This window comes from Dromaius novaehollandiae, chromosome 27 (assembly GCF_036370855.1).
Source record: "Dromaius novaehollandiae isolate bDroNov1 chromosome 27, bDroNov1.hap1, whole genome shotgun sequence".
Taxonomy (NCBI): Eukaryota; Metazoa; Chordata; class Aves; order Casuariiformes; family Dromaiidae; genus Dromaius; species Dromaius novaehollandiae.
In genome coordinates, this window is record NC_088124.1 from 2954893 (window position 1) to 2974008 (window position 19116).

Sequence of the window (19116 nt, forward strand, 5' to 3'; positions counted from 1 at the left end):
CCGAACGAGACACCAAAGGCCAACGGAGAGGCTGGCACAAAGGCGAGCTGGCAGGAATTCCTGCACTCGGAGCCGCTTGCCCGCTCGCGCCCGCGGGACAAGCCGTCTTTATTACCCAGGCGGCTTCAAAAACAACAAAAAAACACCCAAAAAAGAAAGAAAACCAAAAAAAAAAACACAGCGGCCACCGCCGCCGCCCGCTCCGCCACCGGCCCCGCTCCGGAAAGTTGCCCGCTCTGGCTCGGGAGCGACCCGCCGAGGCGCGAGCGCGGAGGGAACGAAATCAAATAAAAAAAGAGGGGGAAAAAAAAAGGGCAGGAGAAAAAAGCCAAGACCTTCCTTTTCATCGACGCAGGTTAAACAAAAGGCCCAGGGACTTGGATTTTTTTTCCCCCCCCCCAGTGCTGCTTTTCCCGCCTGCCCCCCCCCCTTACGCCCTCCGTCACCAACTCCCTCGCCCAGCGGCCACACAAAAAACGAGTGCTGGGCTCCCTCCTTCCTGGGCCGAGCACGACGGGAGGCGGCGGGTCCGTGAATAGGGACGCGCACACCCAACGCGAGAGCGATCCGGCGGGGAAAGGGGGGGGGGAAAGAGAAATAAAGGACGAAAAAATAAACCCACCCGCCATGGAGGAAGCTTGGGAGAAATCGCCGCCCCGGGGGGTGGGGGGGGAGGTTGGATCGGGGGTAGTTTGGGTTCGCGGGGATGTTTTTTGGCCTTTTTTCCTGCCTCGAGTACCTGGGTGGTGGCGATGATTAAAAAGGGGGGCAGCGGCGGGCTGGGGAAGGGAAGGGGGGGCGGGTGGCGACGCCGCTGGGGAGATGCCAAAAAACCAAAACAAAAACCCGTTTTCGTTTTGTCCGCACCAGCCGAAAGGGGGGGGGGAAAAAAATACAAGAAAAAAAGGGAGCGGGCGCCCGCGCGGGGGAGCGAGGGAGATGCACGCCGCGAGGAAGCCGCCGGGCGCCGAGACGGGCCTGCGGCCGCTTCCCTCTCGAGGAGCCTCGGCAGTAATTCTCGCTCCTTGTTCCCCTCGGCCTGCCCACTCCGGCTCGCCTGCCAAGTCCGAGTTGGCACGGCTTCCCCGGCAGCGCCAAACAAAGCCGTCGCCCGGCCCCGAGCAGGCGCTGACAGTAAGCAAAGTGACAGGCGCATCTTCCGCGTGTTAATCCAAGCGGCGAGCGGGCGGGCGGCCGGGCGCCGCGGCCCCCCCCGGCCACCCCCCCCCCCGCCGCCACCCCGGGCCCCCCACGGGCCGCGCGCCCCGGCCGCGGTGCTCCCCGGGCGCCCGGCGTGGGCCGCGCGAAGGCCCCCCGCGCCCAAGCGGCGCCGGGAATCCAGAAATCTCCCTCGGCCTCGGAGGATTTAAATCAAAACAAGCGCTCGAGCCACCCCGGGCCGCGGGCAAACAAGGCCACTCGGCATCCGCGGTACCTGTTCCCGCTGTCTTCATCTCGCCTTGGAAGCGTGACAAGAGCGAACTCGCCTCTGGTGGGCTCTCAAAGCCGCGGGGCTGTAACCCTTTGCAGGAAGTTGGCACCGATCCCAGGTAGGACTTTACTCCCAGATTTCTCCCCCCAACCTCCGCCTCCCGCTCCCTGCCCTCCCCTCCGCTCCCCCACCCGCCCTGTCCCCCGTGGGCGCCCCCCGCCCCCCCTCCCCGAAAGCCCTGCGCACCCCACGCTCTTCCGCGACTCACCTCCCGGGCGCGCGGGGGCCCGCCGGCGAGCGAGGGCGCGCGGTGCCCGCGGGGACGCCGGCCAAGAACCACACGCACGCTCGCCCTCGCACACATACCCTTTAAGGATGACCTGGGCAACCCAGAGAACAACAACTTCCTGCTCGGGCTCCCTAAAAACGCCTGTTTCCACGCAGGGGTTAGGCTGGGCGGCGAGCCGGGGGGAGCTGGGAGGAGGTTTGGGGTTTTGTCGTCATTGAACCGCTCTTTTTTTTTTTTTTTTTAAAGCAAAAAAAAAAAAAAAAAAAAAAAAACGTGTATTTTTGCCCGGCACACTGGACCCAACGCGAGGGGAAGGAGGAGGGGGGGGGAGAAGAGAGAAAAAAAAGAAAAAAAAAGAAAAAAAAATCGGATGGAAACAGCGCGGCTCCAACTCGGCGAGGACAATGCCCGGGAAAACGTCGAGATTAGCGGAGCTCTCGAAATCCATCGCGCCCTCCCCGTGCCTGAACCGGTCGCCCCCTCGCCTCGCCTTTCTCGTACTCCCGGCGCCTGAATTATTCCAGTCCGCAAGCAGGAGGGAGCGTACAGTACCGGGTCGCGCGGAGCTGCCGAGAGCCTCGCAACAGGAAAGCGAGCGAGCGAGCGGGCGGCGAGCGCGCCACGGCGCTCACAATCGGCCAGCGAGAAGAGCAAGGAGACATTAACATCCAATTAGTGCCGTGTTTAACGAGGGAGACAGAGGCGGCTGTTGTTTTATTGCCCTGTTCTTTTCAGTCGCATCTGACAGGCAGCGGGGAAGGCACCCCTGCTCGAAGTGACGTCATCATATTTTATTTTTTTATTTATTTATTTTTTTTCTTTCCTTTTTCCTCTCCCCCCCGGCTTTCCTCCTCCAAGTTTCTCGGCGACGTCTCGGCAGCTCGGCTAAGGGAAACTCGGCGCTTTCGGCTCCCCCCTTCTCCGCCTCCGGCCTCCTTCGCCCCCTCCCCGACGCCGGCCCTCGAAAAACAAACGCGCCAACCCACCCCGAAGTCTTTGTCCTTCCAAAAAGCCAAAAGCGAAAACGTGCGGGCGAAGGCGGCCGGCGCGCGGCGGAGGCTCTCCCGGCGCGCGGGGCTGCGTGCGTGCGTGCGTGCCTGCCTGCCCGTCTCGCTCGCGCTCCTCTGCCGAGACGGCTCGCGCGGCTTGTAAAACTTTGCGGCATGTGACTCCGCTCCCAGCCTCCTTTGGCAGCGTGACAAGAACCGCTCCGGCGGATCGGCGAGCGCGGGCGGCTTTTAAGGAAGAAACTCAATTCAGAAAGATTAAGGAATTACGGCGTTTTTCATCAAGGGGCCGCGCGGGCTGGGCGGCGGGCGGCCGCCGGGAGGGAAGGGGCAGCGTCGAGCGGCCGGGCCGAGGAGGGGGGAGAGGAATCGAACCGGGAGCCGGAGAGACTTATTTAACGGTCGTGTTTCCCTCCTCCCCTCCGCAGGCCGTGGCGGGGGGGGGCCGCGGCGACCAGCGAGTGCAGCCCGGCAGCCGGGACGGCCCCTGTGTCACCGCCGGGGCCGCCGCACGCGGGGAGGAGCGCCTTCGCCGGCACCCCGCGGCCTGGCTCGTCCCCCAAGGCCTCCTCGCGGGGCCCAACGCCGCAGAGCTCTCATCCCCCCCCGTCAAACCCCTCCGGAGCGGCGGGGAGCCTGACCCGCTCCGGCGGGAGATTCCCTCTTAAACCCCTCCGGAGCGGCGGGGAGCCTGACCCGCTCCCGTGGGAGATTCCCTCTTAAACCCCTCCGGCGGCAGCTGGGGAGGCCATGGCCAACGCGGCAGGTCAGGCCGTGGCCAGGTAACCTCCGGCTCCAAAGGTTTTTCCAAATGTCCCCCCTAAATCGCCGCCGGCGTGATTCCCGGCCTTTATTCCGCAAATCCGAAGACTAAATGCCGCCGTCAACCCCGGATCCCGCACTCGCAGGGGCACGCAGGTGGGAAGGGGCGTGCGGCGGCCGGACGGGCCGGCTTCGGCCGTGCCTGGAGGAGTCCGGAGCATCGCGGAGGCTGGAGGTGCCCCCTCCTCTGTCCCGGGGCTGCACTACACTCACGGGGAAGAACCGCCAGCTGTAATGGGTTTTTTTTCCTTATTTCCAGCTGAAATTTCCCTTGGCGCTGCTGGTGCCACCTCGCCCCCGTCCTTTCGCTGTGCCCCTCTGGCTCCGTCTCCTCCGTAACCTCCCGCTTTGGGTGAAGGCTCTGCTGGGGACCGGGATCACCCCTGCTCCCAGGCCACGGGGGACGGAGCCCTGCCAAAATGGGGGACGGACCCGCGGCCACCGCGCCAGCTCGCCCGGCCGGAGCGGAGGTTGCGCCTGGGTCCGGTCCAAGGCCTCACCCCGAGCGTTTCCCGGCAGAACCAGCCAGCCCCACCTCCCCGCCGGCAGCATCAATGCCGAGAGGGTTATTTTTTAATTACGGGCCTACGTGGAGCTCTCCGCCGCGGGAGAACAGAGCAAACAGCCTTATCAAGGGCAGCCACGCCGCGGGGACACTTCCTCGTGCATGGCCGCAAGACGGGGGCCCCCTCACCGCTGCCGGGGTTGGCAAGGGCTGGCGGGGGAACCGCGGCCCACGGCCTTCCTCGCCGCTCCCAGCGACCAGATACCAGGGTGACGGGCACCGTAGAGCCATTTGGAGAGGGCTGCCTGGCTGGCTTCCTCCCGGCTCTGCAGAGAGGAAAGCTGCAGGGCTGGAAGCGAATTTGGTCTTAGCCGAAGGGTCGTTAGCGGGATGGCTCTGGAGGGGGTAAAGGGAGGAGGATGAGACGATTGCAATCCGTCCAAGCTCCCTTGTTCTTTCCCTGTGCACAGGGCCATTGGCACCATCGGCCGAGCAGGGCACCAGCACCTTGCTGCAGCCCAAAGCCTGCAAGGGTCGAAGCGCCCCGAAGAGCCACCCAGGAGCCTGCGGGACCAGGGCCCAAGCTCGGCTCAAGAACCAGCATCCACGCTAGCCTGATCGCAGCAAGCAGCCCTTCCGCGAGCCGGGCACCAGCATGGCACACGGTCAGCCGGATCGCAGAGTCGAGGCCCCACGGGAAGCGAGGGCAGCTTTGACCTCAGTTTCCCTCTCCCGTCGGCGGCTGCGGTCCCTGCCGCTCCCGTTCCCCGGCAGCCGGGAGCAGTCCAGGCCAAAGTCCTGGCAATCTCTGCTTTCCACTAAGGACTGACAAACACCGCGCGGGCATGGAAAGGCAGCGATCTCCGCCCGTCGGATTTTCATGCAGGAGAGAGTCAATATTTAAACACAGGTTTGTTTCCTTGCTAGATAGGGAAGAGACGTGGCCCCTGCCAGGGGTCCGAGCTGCCTGGCTCTGTCCCAAGCGCCAGCTCTCCTGACCAAGCCAAACCACACGTTTCAGCCCGGATGCCCGTCGCGGGAGCGGGAGCCCACCTCCCGCCAGCTGTGCTGCACCAGCACCAGGTGCAGGGCAGGGCACCCGCTAACGAGCTGACGAGGCCCCAGCACCCCCTGGGCAGCAATTTAAGAGCAGTGTAGAAGCTCAGCCAGGATTTGGGCTGTTTCCTAGCCAGCTCCTGATGCAGGCCCTGTCCCCATGGCAGGTCACCTTGATTGAGGCAAGGGATGAGAAGAACCTGGGCTAGAAAAGAGGAGGAGGTAAGAAAACATTTAACTGTTCCACTAATATGACCCCCTGCTCTGAGCTAATGCTGAGATTGTGCATCACCTTGTGCATGTCACCTGCAGGCCTTTGAAACCCAGTTTAGTTATGGTTAAATTGACTGAAAGTTACATTTAATAGCTGTTTCCAGCAAAGTTTATGGACCTGAGTAAACCTGGCTGAAATTGGGGGTAGAATGCTTGCTTTGGTGCAAGCTTAGGTGAAATGGTTAAAGGGAAAAACAACAGCATCTTTCACTAAAGTGGCTGCAGCCAGGCCATGCTGGGGTGGGCTAAGAGGCTTTCAGGCTTGTGAGCAGCAGAAAGTGGTCTTAATCTTGAGGACTGAGGTATGGTGTTCAGGAGCAACTGCTGTGATCTGTGAGATACATAATTGGCTATTGAGAGGCAAAAAAAACAGCTACTGAGATTAAAAGGTAGGTGCCCATGTGTTGGGCTAGGACCTGGCAAGCTGAGGATGGGGTCTGTGCCTGGGACAGGGTGCTTGATCCCCCTTCCCCAAACACCTCATCTGAGCAGCTGGGCACTGACAGCAGTGAAGGGTCTGTATCCCTTCCAGAAGGGCTCAGGGTTAATAACCCCAGCTATCCTTGTCACCCAAACAAGCATCCAGCTCTGGCAGTGAGTCCTCAGCCTGACCACAGGCTGCAAAAGCTTCCTCTGATACCCCTATAAAGGCAATGGCTTCCTGGCCACCTTCCCTGCCCCACAACCTGCTGCTTCTCCTCTCCCCAGCTTCTGGGAGAGGTTGTCACCTTGCTTGGGGTCTGTGTGACCCCTTTTCCAGGCTGGCTCCCACCAGGACAGCTCTGTTGGGTGCTGTTCTTGCAAGCCATATAAAATATCTTCCCCCCCAGTTCAAGCTGGACTGCTTTTTGCTGCTTTTAAAGGTGAAACCAGTGTGTAAGTGGAGCTTCAAGCAGCCACCTCCAGATTCAGTCCAGGTGCACCCAATACTGCTTGCTCAGCCTAAAACCCATGCTGCTAATCTTGGATGCAGCAACAGGGCTGCAGGGAAAGAGCAGAAGGGATCTTGGTTTGCAACAACCATTCTGGCCCCCCTTTGGGGAAGAAATGGATGGTCTGCCTTAAACCAAAACCTTCCCTGAGTGAGGAAGGCTGTTACCCAGCAGAAATGAACATCTTTAAAAAGGAAACACCCAGGAGAAGTTTTTATAGCTGTATTTCAGAGCATAGTTAAATCCTCTTTGAAATAATCTCTCATGTTACGGAATAGGACCATGCATTATTTTACTTGTGTGACTGTAACATAAGCTGTATTAAAGGAAGGCTGAGGAGGAAGGAAGGAGTGGACTGACTGCATGACACTGAAGGGAGCTGGGCTCAGGACCGCTGGTCCCAGCACGCACAAACCCTGTCACTGTGTCCCACAGGCCCTGGCCTGGAGGTGCAGATCAAGCCCATCTGTTGGAGCAAAGCCCCTGTGCGACAGCAGGCTGGGTCCCCGAAGGACAGGCATGGGATGTGACCCCAGCTACCTCTCAAATCCCTGCAGGTATTGAGAACTGAAGTCACCCAGGGCACAGGAGAAACACCTGGGAAATACCCTGGGGCTGCTGGTCAGGACATTAGTGTGTGTTAGCAGCATGTGGGAACCTGCTCTCAGCCCCCCAAAAGCTCTTCCTGGGTCCTGTGACAGGGAAGTACAGCAACATGCTGAACTGGATGCAAAAGACTGCTTTGTAGAGTAAGAGGGGGGAACCAAAATGGGGGAAGTCTGCCTGGCTGTAGAAACAGCACAGGCTGGTGCAAAAAAAATGCTGTCTGGAGAGCTGAGGATAAATCCTGCCCTGCTGTCGCAGGCAGGCTCTGCTGCACAAAGGCCCAACCACACCTGAGCATCTTCAAGTGAAGAGCCCCCAACCCTGGTGTCTCAGGTCTTTGGCCAGCTAAAGGTCTACTCCTCTACTCCAGACAGTAACAGACCTGCTGTCCACGTTGCAAGGTGAGCCCTCGTTTCCTGCCTTTCAGCAGGAAAATACCACGCAGCAGCCCAGCACAGTATTGCACAGCTCCTTGTCCATCAGGTGAAGTGGTGATGATGCTCAGACCTGCCTCACGCTTAGGGATGTGTACACTCTGCTTGTCCAGGTTATACCCAGCAGGACTGAGCACCACAGGTGTTATCTTAAATACAGCTGATCCCACTGAATCAGACCACTGCAAAAGGCTTTCCCAGAGCAGTAACCGTGTGCACTGCACATCCCTCCCTGAGTGCTGCTGTTTTTTTCAAGTTCCAACACCGTCCTGGAGACAAATTTTATCTGCCTCTTTGGGATGCTGTTTCCCTTATCTGTTTCAATATTATTATTTCCCTTTCATGCCCACAGGAGGTGGTGCGTTCCCTAGTGCTCAAGTACTCACAAAACCTTTAGATATAGGTCCCAGGGTTCATCTTGCCCAGAATGAGCTAGCAGACTCACAAACGCTTGCCCAGAAGGGATGAGATGGGAGACGTGTTAGCGTGGCTTTCCCGGCAAGGCAACCTTGGATCTTTTGCCTCTTCTCAGCTTGGGCAGGACGAAGCAGTGTTTTGTCCCTGCGCTGGGTCTCAGCAAATGCCTCGGGGCTGGTTTGTTTAGTACCTGGGCATTTTCCACTTCAAAACAGGCTGCTCCAGTAACTCCAGACCAACAGCCTGGACCAAAGGGCCGACTCCCTTCTGCTTTCTCTGCTAACACATCACGGTCGAGTTAGCTGTGAAGAAGGGGCTTTGGCCCAGCTGGAGTCTGAAGCCAGCTCTCTGCAGGTCAGTTTATCACTGGCCTTGCTGGAGAGGAGGTGGCTTCTTCTGGTACTGTGGACTTGGGATTGAAAAGAAAAAAATGCATATATCAAAACAAGCTTGGGGTTTCTTGAGGAGTCCGAGTTCATCACCTCTCCCCGCAAGCTGGGGGAGTTAATCGATGGGGAAGCAGGCCACTTGTGCAGGCGCTCTGCGGAAGAGCAGGCTGGAGCCACGGAACAGCTGGCCCTGAGGAAGAAGAGCAGGCAGTTTAAGGGAGCTGAGCTGTGACCCATACAAATGCCATAACTGGAGGGACAAACTGGTTACGGATCACGTCAAGGATGCAGCGCAGACGCTGCTGGGGCAGTGCTGCTGGAGGAAGCCCCAGGGATGGGGCATGCACGGTGCTCCCTCACCTGAGCCCTGAGGTACCTCCAGCAGTGGATCCAGGATGTGAAGGCAGGAGCGTAGGGAGGGAGGCCAGCACGCAACCTGCATGGCAACAAGAAATAGCTGAGATGGCGTCTGTGCAGAAGTCACATTATCTGGGCCGAGAGGTAACACAAGAGCAATGATAAGTCTAAGTAGGGACACAGAAATAGTGTCTGTGCCAGGCTGGAGGCCAAATGACTGGCTTGTTATTTAAACTGCAACAGATCATGTAATTTAATTACCTCTGGAGTGTACAAACAAGCAGTGTTACCTGGATACGTTAAGAGCCCAGCACTATATGCTGGTCTACACCTCTGAGGACAAGCAGACATCGAGGCAATGTTGCACTGAGGTGCAACAGCCCCTTCCCTTAAACATGAGCACAAGAAGAGGAGCAGGCAGGAGTGGGACTGGGAAAGCAAGCTGGGCCAAAGGAGACATCCCTGCTTCATTCAGCTCTCTCCCAGGTCTCCCCTCGCTCTTGCAGCTGCATTAAGAGCTCTGCTTTCCCTCGTGCTGCTCTCCTGAGCCACTACAGTCCTTTTGATCCCTTCTGCCTCTGGTCTAGCTGAGACCAGACTGTACCACCACGACTCTCCCTATTCCTCTTCACTTCAGCTTTTATCCTGCCTTTGTCTGCACCCTCTGATCTAAAGTTATAAGTAACCTGGGTCAGGAAACGAGCCAGCTCTGCAAGGTGCCATATAGTTTATGGTTCCGTATGAAAGCTTTACGATTGTTAGCAAAGGATTCAGACAACAAGGGGGTGGAAGAAAGGAACAAAACTGTTAGATCTCAGCATGACCAACGTACCCACAGTTGTTCACTGCCATGAGATCTCCCACGAGAAGGAAGGGGTATGTCAGCATACTCACAGCAATCTGAAAGCAAAGAAAATTGGCAGTGTCTCTCCACTGTCCATCATGTCAAATGCTAGCTACTGCTGTTCTAGCTTTTGCATGTTAGCAAAGTTATCCCAACCTTTGGATAAAAAGCACAGGCTTCAAATGCTACAGCCTTTGCCCCAGACTCACACCGCAGACAGGGGCAAGAAGAGGTGGAAATGACGTTGCCTACATACCCCCATCACGAACTTCGTGTAGCTCCGGATCACCGATGCCTGGCTGAACTGGAAAGACAGAAACCAAAGGGATTGTGGAGGAGGCAGCTGAGAGCAGGCTGTCACAGTCATTGCATGACATCCCTCCGAGACCCTGAGATGATGGGGTTTGGGGCAGGGGAGCAAGAGAGAAAGCCTGATGTCTGTGTATTACATTAACCCCTGCTTCCCTTTAATGCCTTACAACAGTGGATGCTTGGCATGGGGCCCCCAAACCCTTCATTGGGCCCTTGCACTCACGTTATCGTCCACTGCGTATGTGTTGATGAAGTGAGCCAAGAGGTTGCAGCACCAGAGGAAGATGACATCCCCCAGGATGTGAGGGACTAAACCGCTAAAATGGTAGAAAAGGAGAGGAAAAAAAAGACATAAGATGCAGAAGGGTACCAGTGCTGCCTTTGGATGTGCTGAGCCCTCCCCTCCTCTGCCAGTGCAGAGGAACCCTGCTGCCCCAAAAGGTATTTGCCCCAGGGAGGCATCTTTATTTTGGGAGGCAACTGATGAGAGAAGGGAAGATGCCATCGAGCAAGAGGTGGCAAGGGAAGAGCACCTCAAATACGGTTAAATGCATACGGCCACGAAAGGATGCCTGCAAGTGCTACCGACTGCTCCGGCTGGGGGATGCTCTGGCTTCAGGTCTGTCGTTAGGGGCATGGCTCAGCCAGGTCCCCTTGTTCCCCCAAGTCCCTTCTCGGCTCTACTTCCACTTTGAAAGCCTGGCAAGACACAGATGAAATGGGTGTCTGCTCAGTTTGTCTTCCCCAACTGCTACAGATGCCCTTCTGGATGCAGAATGAGGAATCCACCTCTTGGGGGACTCCATCCCCCTTTAACCCCAGGAGAGGTAGGGAACTTCCCTCCCCAGCCTAGGCTCAGGGAGCAGGGCCTGCAGCCCTCTCCAGGCTCTGAGGATGCCCCTGGCAGTGCAGCATCCTGGCCTGTGGGCACAGCTTGGTGTGATGCTCTCTGCTGGGCTCCAGCCCCTGGTCCAGACTTGAGGTTTTTTCTCCCTTTCCAGGTGTTTTAGACATTAAAATGGGAGAGGTTGTTCCTACAAAGTCTGCTCTAGTGCAAAGACAGATTAGCTGCAGGCAGTGCTCTGGTCCCTCCAGCTTCACAGTCCTCAAATTTGGGCTTGGTCCCTGCTGCCACTGGGGACATGGGGTGACCTGCTGCCCCTGCTTTCACCTCTCACCAATGTGGGTCAGTGCTTCTGGCAGCTGAACCACCCTCTGCTGCTGCTTCTAACAGCCCTAAACCATGGAAGAAGCACATCAAAGGGCTTCCCATGTTTGCCAGAGCCTTGGCAGTGTCTGCTCCGCCAGCACAGCCACTGAGCATGGGCCTGCTTTGGCTCATGCAGCTGTTAAACTGCAAAAGCATCCAGGTGTGTTTTAAACCCGTGTTTCACCAGCAGAGATATTCAGAGAGTTTTTTGAAGCATGGCTGTTAATGGCCACGTGGGTGTTTGCTGGGCTGGGAAGAACCACCTTCAAGCATGTAAGTCCAAGACGTTTGTTCCCAAACAACGCGCTGCCTCTCTGGACTGGCACCAGTTGCATTTGCTGCTGCACGCCATCAGAACCACATGCTCTGACCCAGCCTGACTGCTTCACTTGTTTTACAATTCTATTTTTTATTTTTGGAGCCAAACTGCCTATTGTCAAGGCCTGAGCAGCTCTGCAGACCCAGCCAAGGTTTCTGGGGCCAAGAAGAGCAGAAGTGTTCAACAGATCTGCTGAATAAAGATGTGATATCTGGGAGCAACAGACAGGACGGAGAAATCAAGGTGTTCTGGTCCTGTACAGATGGAAAAATCCTTTCTCTAACTCAAAAGGAAAGTCCGAAGCAGGTTCCTGAACTGCTGAAAATAAAAGAGTTTGAGCAATTCCAGGACGGGGGCTGGTCCAGGACTGGGACTGGGCGGTGGCAGCCTTGTAAGTAAAACTTCACCCATCTGATACAGAATTGGATCATTTGTTCCATCTGCAATAAGGATCGCACCTCTCTCTCCTTAGTCATCAAAGTAAGGATGTTTGGCCTGCGGTTAAGGAATGACTGGAGATCAGTGGTCTAAGAGAGCCTCAAAAGGGGACTGAGAATATCAAATTCATTTGTGCTACAGCTCTCAAGCCTGGTGAGATGTCCAAGGAGATGTGGACTAGGAAAAACATTTTTAAAAGATGACAAATCATTAAAAGCTCAAAAGCCAGAGCAGCATATGAAGCCTGCATGATGTACAGTGACACAACCCATCTACAACCCAGTAGGAGAAATGCCAGCGCAGGGGAGGACTGGGACAAGCCATCTTTGAGCTATGTGTGACAGTTTAAGTGTCTGTTTTAGAGCCCTGCAACCACCTTTCGGTCCTGGTGACAGGCAGGAGGCTGCTGCAGATACAGGGGAAGTGAGATAAAGACATCAGGGAGTGTAACTCCAAAGCATTTCAGGGGATGGATTTATCTCCAGCCAGGCACACATTCAGAGTGAGCGTGTGCTGCTGATAATGCTGTGTACAGGTTATAAGGACATGAGAAATAAGTGAACTTGAGTGATTTTTTTAAGGGAGTGGATATGTTTGGATTGCACTGGGAGGGCTGAGAGCAGAAAGGCAGCAGTTTGGTCCTACAGATGCAGTTTGCATTCCCTCCAAGACAATGTGATTTCCCAGCAGAGCTGTAGAGCGCATATAACTTCAGAGCCCTCCTGAGACATTTTGGGTTGTGTTAAAGCCTTTCCTGTGAACTATTAAGTTTAATTAGGCTACCAACAGTGTTTATTTTATGTGGGGGAAGGGAACATGGCTGGCTCCTTTCACACACTATTTCCTAGCACGGTGCCCAGATGGGAGGAGAGGGGAGTGTTGGTGAGGGCTGATAGGTGCAGGGAACATCAACCTTGGTACCCGGGAGAGGAGGGATCTGTATTTAATGGAGGAAATTTGGGGCTGTGGACCAGAGTTTGGCAGAGCCACTGCAAGAGGTGACACTTGGCCAATGTGGTTCCCCTCTGGGAAAAGAGGGTGTGAGACCCCCTGCGATTTTTGTCCTCTTCCTAATGTGTTCATGCTTCATGTGAAGGCCCAGATTTCCCATTTCTGATTCCAGAGCAAAATGCATCTGGCCCAGAAGCCCTTTCTGGAATTTCGGAGCTGGCTTTACTATTGCTCATGTAATAAAGTGAGTTACCTACCCACCCGGAGCAGAGGCAGCAGGTGACTCCGTTTTATATAGATGTGAAAAAAGGCAAGAAGTGCTAATGAAGGGTTGAAGTAAAAATGTATCCGTTAGACTTCTGCTTTAGCAATGCCGCCAGCTCACCATGCTTTGTAACTGGGCAGAAGCTCCTTTGAGCTCTGCACAGGCCGGTTCAGGCAGCGACACATCCATCACACGCTCCCGACGCACAGGCAAACCTGCTGCCAGCGTGAACCACCTGCTAATTACAAGCACCCGTAGTGCTCTAAAGAGGAATGTGTTTCTTATCCAGACTCTGGCTTTTATTTCAACAAGAGACCTCGTTGTTGCACTTGCTCTTTGTGCTTGTTGCACAAACAAGTGCTTTAAATGCCCAGCGCTGAAACACAAAGAAGCACCAAGGGAAAAAGCTATGAAAAAAATAAAGGGATTTCCCTGGGCTCTATTGAAGATATGATCTGGCCCTTCCCTTGGGCCAAACCTATTGGTAGAGCTGGAGCTCTCTCAAAGGCACAGATTTAATCTCTGCTCGTCGGAGTGATGTGAGAGTCCCATGGACAAACAAGACTTCAGATAGGAGGGGAGCCCAGCATAACTCCTTTTGATGCAGTTTGCAGAGCAACTGGGAGAGCCATCAGCACCTGCCACTTACAGGAGAAAGTATTTAAACAAGAACTCACGTACACGAAGAATCCCAGGATCCCTTCTTCCTTAAATATCCTGCCAATGGCGCTGAACACACCGCTGTCAAGAAAGAAGCAGCGCTATAACCAAGCAGGGTTATAGCTCAGTCTCTCTCCCGCACAGCTTCACATGCAGCCACAGCAGTGTTTCCCCACAGCGTCCCCCGTTCCGTCACTGTGCCACCAATGGAGTAGGCAGCACCATTTTCCTCCTCAACCCACTAAGGAGGGTCACGTCTGCAGTTTGCCAACCTGTGATAAATCCTGGGCTGATGCTCAACTTACAACTGCATTTAATAGCTGAGGCTAGAAGAGTTTGCAGATGCACGTGCCATGAGCACGGCATGTAACATGCTTTGACTAGGCTGATCCTCAGCAGAGGAACCCTGTCCTGCCTTTGGGAGCTTGTGCTGGGAGCTGGGGGTTAGCTGCACCGTCCAGCATGCTTTCAGGTGGCTGCATGTGCAGTTTCACCCTGCAGAGAGGCACTGTCACCATGGGAGCTCAGGTACTGCTGGAAAAGGATTGTAGAAAACGTGCGGATCTGCACAGTCACAGCAATGCTCTGCGTTACCTGTGCCACCCTACTCTGCTTCCTTGCTGACTTCACTTTCTATTAACATCTAATGCAAAAAGGCAGGAAATCCCCTGTGTAATGAGCAAAGTGCACTACAGCCACCAGAAAGCCCAATGGAATGCGGCTGAATTAACAGGCGTGCCAGGGCCCAGACAGACCCCAGCCTTCCCACCTTCCTTCACTGCGCAGTCATTCACTCTCTAGCCACGGCTCAGATTTGCTTTTTGGTCTCCCAAACCTCCTGGGTCACTGTATCCCCCGCCGTCTGGGAGCCTCTGGCATGCCTGACTCCAGGACTTGTGCTTCTGTGCACCCAAAACCTTCAAGCTGCAGCCATTCACCTGTATTTGACTTCCCGGCCTACGAACTGGACCATGCAGCGCATAGAGATCACTAGGAGGAAAGAAACACAGCATTGACAACCTGAAAGTGATCAATTTGACTCTTTTCTGATGGATGTGAAGGAAAGTCCAAGCTGACCCTTCTGCCCTCCACTCAGATCACCTCCAACTCCTCTCAGTTGTTCTCATCATCACAAGATTCATTAGAAAGCCTCTCTCTCTCCCCTGATCTGAAAGTGAAGGGAGGATTTCCTTGCCCCAGCAGGATCTCTAGGATGAGCTCTCAGATGACTGGGAAGAGATTGCCTCGATGCTCGGTTGGGTTAGTTCCCAACTGCCGTGCTGACTGTTAGGATTCCCAAGTGATTGCTCTGGACCTGCAGCCATTCTGCAGATTCACACGGAGCCATTTCCCATAGAAGGGAAAAAATGCATCAAGTAAAGGGGGTTTAGGGGCGATGCGCTGCCTGGACAAGGGCTCCTCGGTCTGGAGCAGGCTGCCAGGTGGAGAGGTAGGACTCACCGTGCAGGGGGTGTGAGACAACCCGGGATGCGCACTGCATCATCATCTCATGGGATGTCTGTGAAGGGGAGAAAAAGCCACACACCTGTATGAAAAACTGCACAGGTCAGGTCCTGTTCCCTTTACGTAGGGAAACCACTTCCAGACCTCTTCTGAAATCTGTTGTTAGTGGTAAACCTCCCTCTACTATTTCTATGAAATATTTTACAGCTGATCCCAGTGTGGCTACTAAGTACCAGGGCCTGGACCCACAGAGTTTCTTTCCAAGTAATTTCACCCACAACCTGCTGCAGCTGCTTCTAATCTCTAGGTGCATCCTCAGCGTGAACTCCCCGGATCACTTGTTAACACGCAATATTAACAGAAGATGTTCTCCAACCCGTGCACAGACGCGCTCCACGTCTCTCACCTCTTTCACCACTTTCCTAAGGGAGGTCTTCACGTCATCCTTGTTAGAAACGTGCTCCATGTCCTCCAGTGGAAAGGCCTGAGCAGGGAGAGAAGAACCACATGGATAAAACTGACAGAGATGCTGAACCACAAATTCTCAGGGTCTGAGGACAGGAGGAGATGGTGAGTGACCTGTGCTTTAGACCAGAGGAGAAGGAAAATAGGCAAGAAGGAAGATGAGAAGGAAGGATGGAAAGTAAAAGCAAAGGAGAGATGGGTCACAAGGCTGCTTACAAAGGATAAAAGGCAAGTAATTGGCCAAATTAAGATTATTTAGAAAATAAATTTTGGGGATATGGGTACCATTCTCCTCCTGTCCTGGAAAGCTCTTCAGAGCTGTTAGTGGTAGAGAAAACCCGGTGCTTTATTCTCCCCGCTGCAGCCGTGGCTGGGAGCGAGCACGTGCGGGCTCCTTAGCTCTGCTGCAGTAGCACCGGCCGACCCCGCGGGCTGATTTATGGAGAGAGAAGCTGACCTTTACCTTCTTCACACTCCCCCTGGTGATGGTGGATAAAGTGCTTGAGATGAGCCGAGGAGTAAGACCGCGGAAGAGGCCTTTTTTCCCATCCACTTCCACAATGTGTCTGGCTGGGTAAGAAAACACCAGACGGCTGTCAGTCAGGAATCGGCCGACCTGCAACAAGCACTTTGCCTCTGGAGCTCGGCCGAAACCTCACCAGGGCTCAGCACGTCATGGCAGCTGCTCTGCAGTCCCCCCGTAAAGGATTTATTAGAAAAGCTCTATTTCAGAAAAGATACAATAGATCTTTAAGTGTTCTGTCATATCTGTCTAAACTGGGAGGATAACTCCAGATTTTGGGGCTAATTCTGATTGTTCTGCCTACCTGAAAGGGCTACGAGGTGCTCTGAACTGAACTAAGGCAGGGAGGGACATGCTCCCATGTGTTGCAGGGTGTAATCTCCTCCCTCTGCCCTGGGGAGCTGGTGTCGGGGTTAATGTGTATCTTACAAACCCAGGTTCAGTTCCTGCCCTGCTACCTTCTCCCAGACGGTGGACAAGTTACCTCATGTCTCCAGCCCCCCCAAAAATAACAGATCCAACTTATCCCTGGTGTAACAGGGTGGAATACAACCTGCTACAGGCTGCACAGGCACCAATTGCTCCTGCCCCCCTCCTTTGCCACTCTGAGTGCAGCCAGGAAAGCATGGCACATCTTCCTCGCACCACGAGATGCTGGTGCCGTAAATCTATTTGGAAAATGCATTTTGTTCTAACAGAGCGCTGTCAGAGCACTTCCAGCCCCAGAAGCCCTAGGACAGGTTTAGGACAGGTTTACAGGGCTTTCATACTGCTCCTGCACCAGGTCCCCATCCTTCAGGTACTGCTGTCCAATTCTGGGATCGGCCCAACTCTGCTCTCAGGACTATACGCTCCCCTTCCCCAGTGCACTACAAACTTTCTGTGAAAGAGGGAAAGCAACCCCCAAAGCCGCATAGTGTTCACCCACCTCTCCCATGCTGCTCCACCCACAAAGAGAGAAAAATAATACTTTTTTTCCTTCTAAATATATTACCTTCCCTTTTTCTTGGTATTTCTGTCCCTTTAGGGCTCCATCTACAATACAAATGAGCAGGGCAGGAGGCCAAGTTATTGCAGGACTGTTTTGTAGTGAAGAAAGGAACTTAACCATCTCTCATGCATGCAAAACCCTCCACCAACAAACCTACATCATACAAACCCCTGCTGTGTCCTCAGAGCACTGTCAAAACAGAGCCAAGAGTTGGTTCATCCTGAATACGAGCCTCCTCCCGTTACAGCCTCTGCCCCCCAGTGAATCGGCTCTTCCCCAAACATCAGCCCCAGCCGAGGAACACGCTTCCCGTTTGGCAGCAACACAAGAGGCCGGCCGAGACCTTTAACTGCTGCTCCCTGATGCCAGGATAGATGCTGAGTGTAGAGGGCTCTGCAGAGCATCCTCTCCATGGTACATCCACCCTACAGCTGAAGCTGCACTGTGGAGCCCCTGAAGTGCAACAAGCCACGGGAAGAAGGCCAGCGTCTGGACCATGACCTTCTTTTTCCCTCCTTGCGACAAGAGGTACGTAAATCTGATGGCTTTTCAATTAGTTGTAGCATTTTATGTCTCCTCTGAACTTCAGGCTGAGTGCATGGATGCCACTGGCGAGGAGATGTGGGAGTGCTGCTAAAGTTTGGCTTGCACAGGCAATGGCCTGTGCCGAGTCCAACACTGCACTGGGTCTATGTGGGCTCCTAGCAAGCGGCTCCCACCCCTGTTTTCATCCTGTTTTCAGGTCATGGCCTCGCACCGGCAGGAAGAAACGCTCACCGTAAGTGAAGAAGCCAGGCAGGTACAGTACTTTTCTTCCCAGCACATTTCTCCCAACAGTTGGAGGTAGTGGCTCGTGCCCGACCTTCAAGAGAAACTCTGTCAGTCTGTCCCTGCCACTGTCCCCATGTTTCCAAACCTGCCAGGTCCGCGGCTTCAATCCCATCTCCATGAGCTGCCGGAGGGCCGTGTCCCCCCCACGAGGCTCGGGCACAAGCGGCTTCCGCAGGGCATCCCGCTGTTGTCATCCCAGCCCGTCTCCCAGCACCCCGGGGCTGGAGGTCCCCCGCTGGCGAGACCCCGGCACTAAAGGCACCTCTGCGGGGCTCATCCCAAGCCCAAAGGGGCTTCCTATACCCTCTGCAAACATAGGTGGGAGTCCCTGGGGCACAGGATGCCCCTTCCCACCCCCTTATACAGGGCTCTGCATTCCCACCCCCTTATACAGGGCTCTGCATCCCCCCCCCCCATTTTATAGGGGGTCCTTAGGGTACAGAGGGTCCCATTACACAGGGCATCCTCATCCCCTGTTGTATTCGGGGGTCCCCGTCCCACCTTTATATAGGGATCCCCATTGCATAGGAGACCTCATTCCCCCTTTTATAGGGGCTCCCCCTGTCACACAGTGGTCCTGGTTATACAGGGTATGCTCGTTGCCCTGTTACGTAAAGGGGTCCCAATCACCCCACTATATACAGGGTCCCCCTTACATAGGGGTCTCCATCCCCCACTACTTAGGGGTCCTCACTGTAGAGGGTGTCCCCACCACCACTTTATACAGGGGTCCCAGCTGCTCCCTCCTGATATAGGGGACCCCCATGCCCCGTTATACTGGGGTCCCTAATGTACAGGGTGTCTTCATCCCCCATGATCGGGGGGACCCTATACTGCCTTTCCATAGGGGTCCCCATTGCATAGAGGTCCTCACCCCCCCGGATACAGGGTCCCCCTCCCCCAGCTCTATAGGGGTCCCCACTATACAGGATGTCCTCACCCCGTTATATAGGGGGGTATCCATTATAGGGGGGTCCTCCTTGTACAGGCTGTCCCCGCCCCCGTGCTCTGGGGTCCCCCCACACCGCCCCCTCCCCACGCCCGGCGGCCCGGACCTGGACGAGCAGCTTGACGTAGAGCAGCGGGTGGCTGAGGGCGGCGAGCCCCGCGCCCAGCGCCACGAACAGCCCCTCGCCGCCCTCGGCGCGGCCCACCCCGGCCGACACCGCCCCCGTGTCCCCGCCGCCGCCAGGGGGCGCCCGCGCCGCCGGGGGCAGCGGCAGCGCTGCTGCGCCCGCCATGGCCCGCCGCGCCTGCGCCTGCGCCGCCTCTACGTCACCGCGCCGCGGGGCGGAGCCAGCGTGTGATGGGCGGGGGGCGGGAC

At 55.6% G+C, this 19116-nt stretch overlaps 1 protein-coding gene and 1 long non-coding RNA gene across 3 annotated transcripts; one reads left to right on the top strand and one right to left on the bottom strand.

The window, feature by feature from the left end:
* The first annotated feature begins 795 nt into the window (after window positions 1–795).
* Window positions 796–17762, top strand: LOC135323762 (uncharacterized). The gene is made up of 4 exons (XR_010385287.1): window positions 796–1550; window positions 1968–5333; window positions 16998–17489; window positions 17704–17762. It is a non-coding gene; the product is annotated as an uncharacterized LOC135323762 (long non-coding RNA).
* On the bottom strand, window positions 6524–19091 carry MTCH1 (mitochondrial carrier 1). 2 transcript variants are annotated; one of them, XM_064498202.1, is made up of 12 exons: window positions 18848–19091; window positions 17739–17823; window positions 15911–16017; window positions 15389–15466; window positions 14980–15037; window positions 14457–14508; window positions 13540–13599; window positions 9899–9992; window positions 9620–9752; window positions 9352–9419; window positions 8523–8598; window positions 6524–8352 (listed from the first exon to the last, which is right to left on the bottom strand). In XM_064498202.1, the coding sequence occupies exons 1-12, from the start codon at window positions 19031–19033 to the stop codon at window positions 8252–8254; spliced, it is 1098 nt and encodes a 365-aa protein (XP_064354272.1). In that variant the 5' UTR covers window positions 19034–19091; the 3' UTR covers window positions 6524–8251. The 2 variants fall into 2 exon arrangements, with proteins under 2 accessions (XP_064354272.1, XP_064354273.1); XM_064498203.1 differs by having other exon boundaries at window positions 9620–9667; window positions 18848–19090.
* Between the last annotated feature and the right edge of the window lie 25 nt (window positions 19092–19116).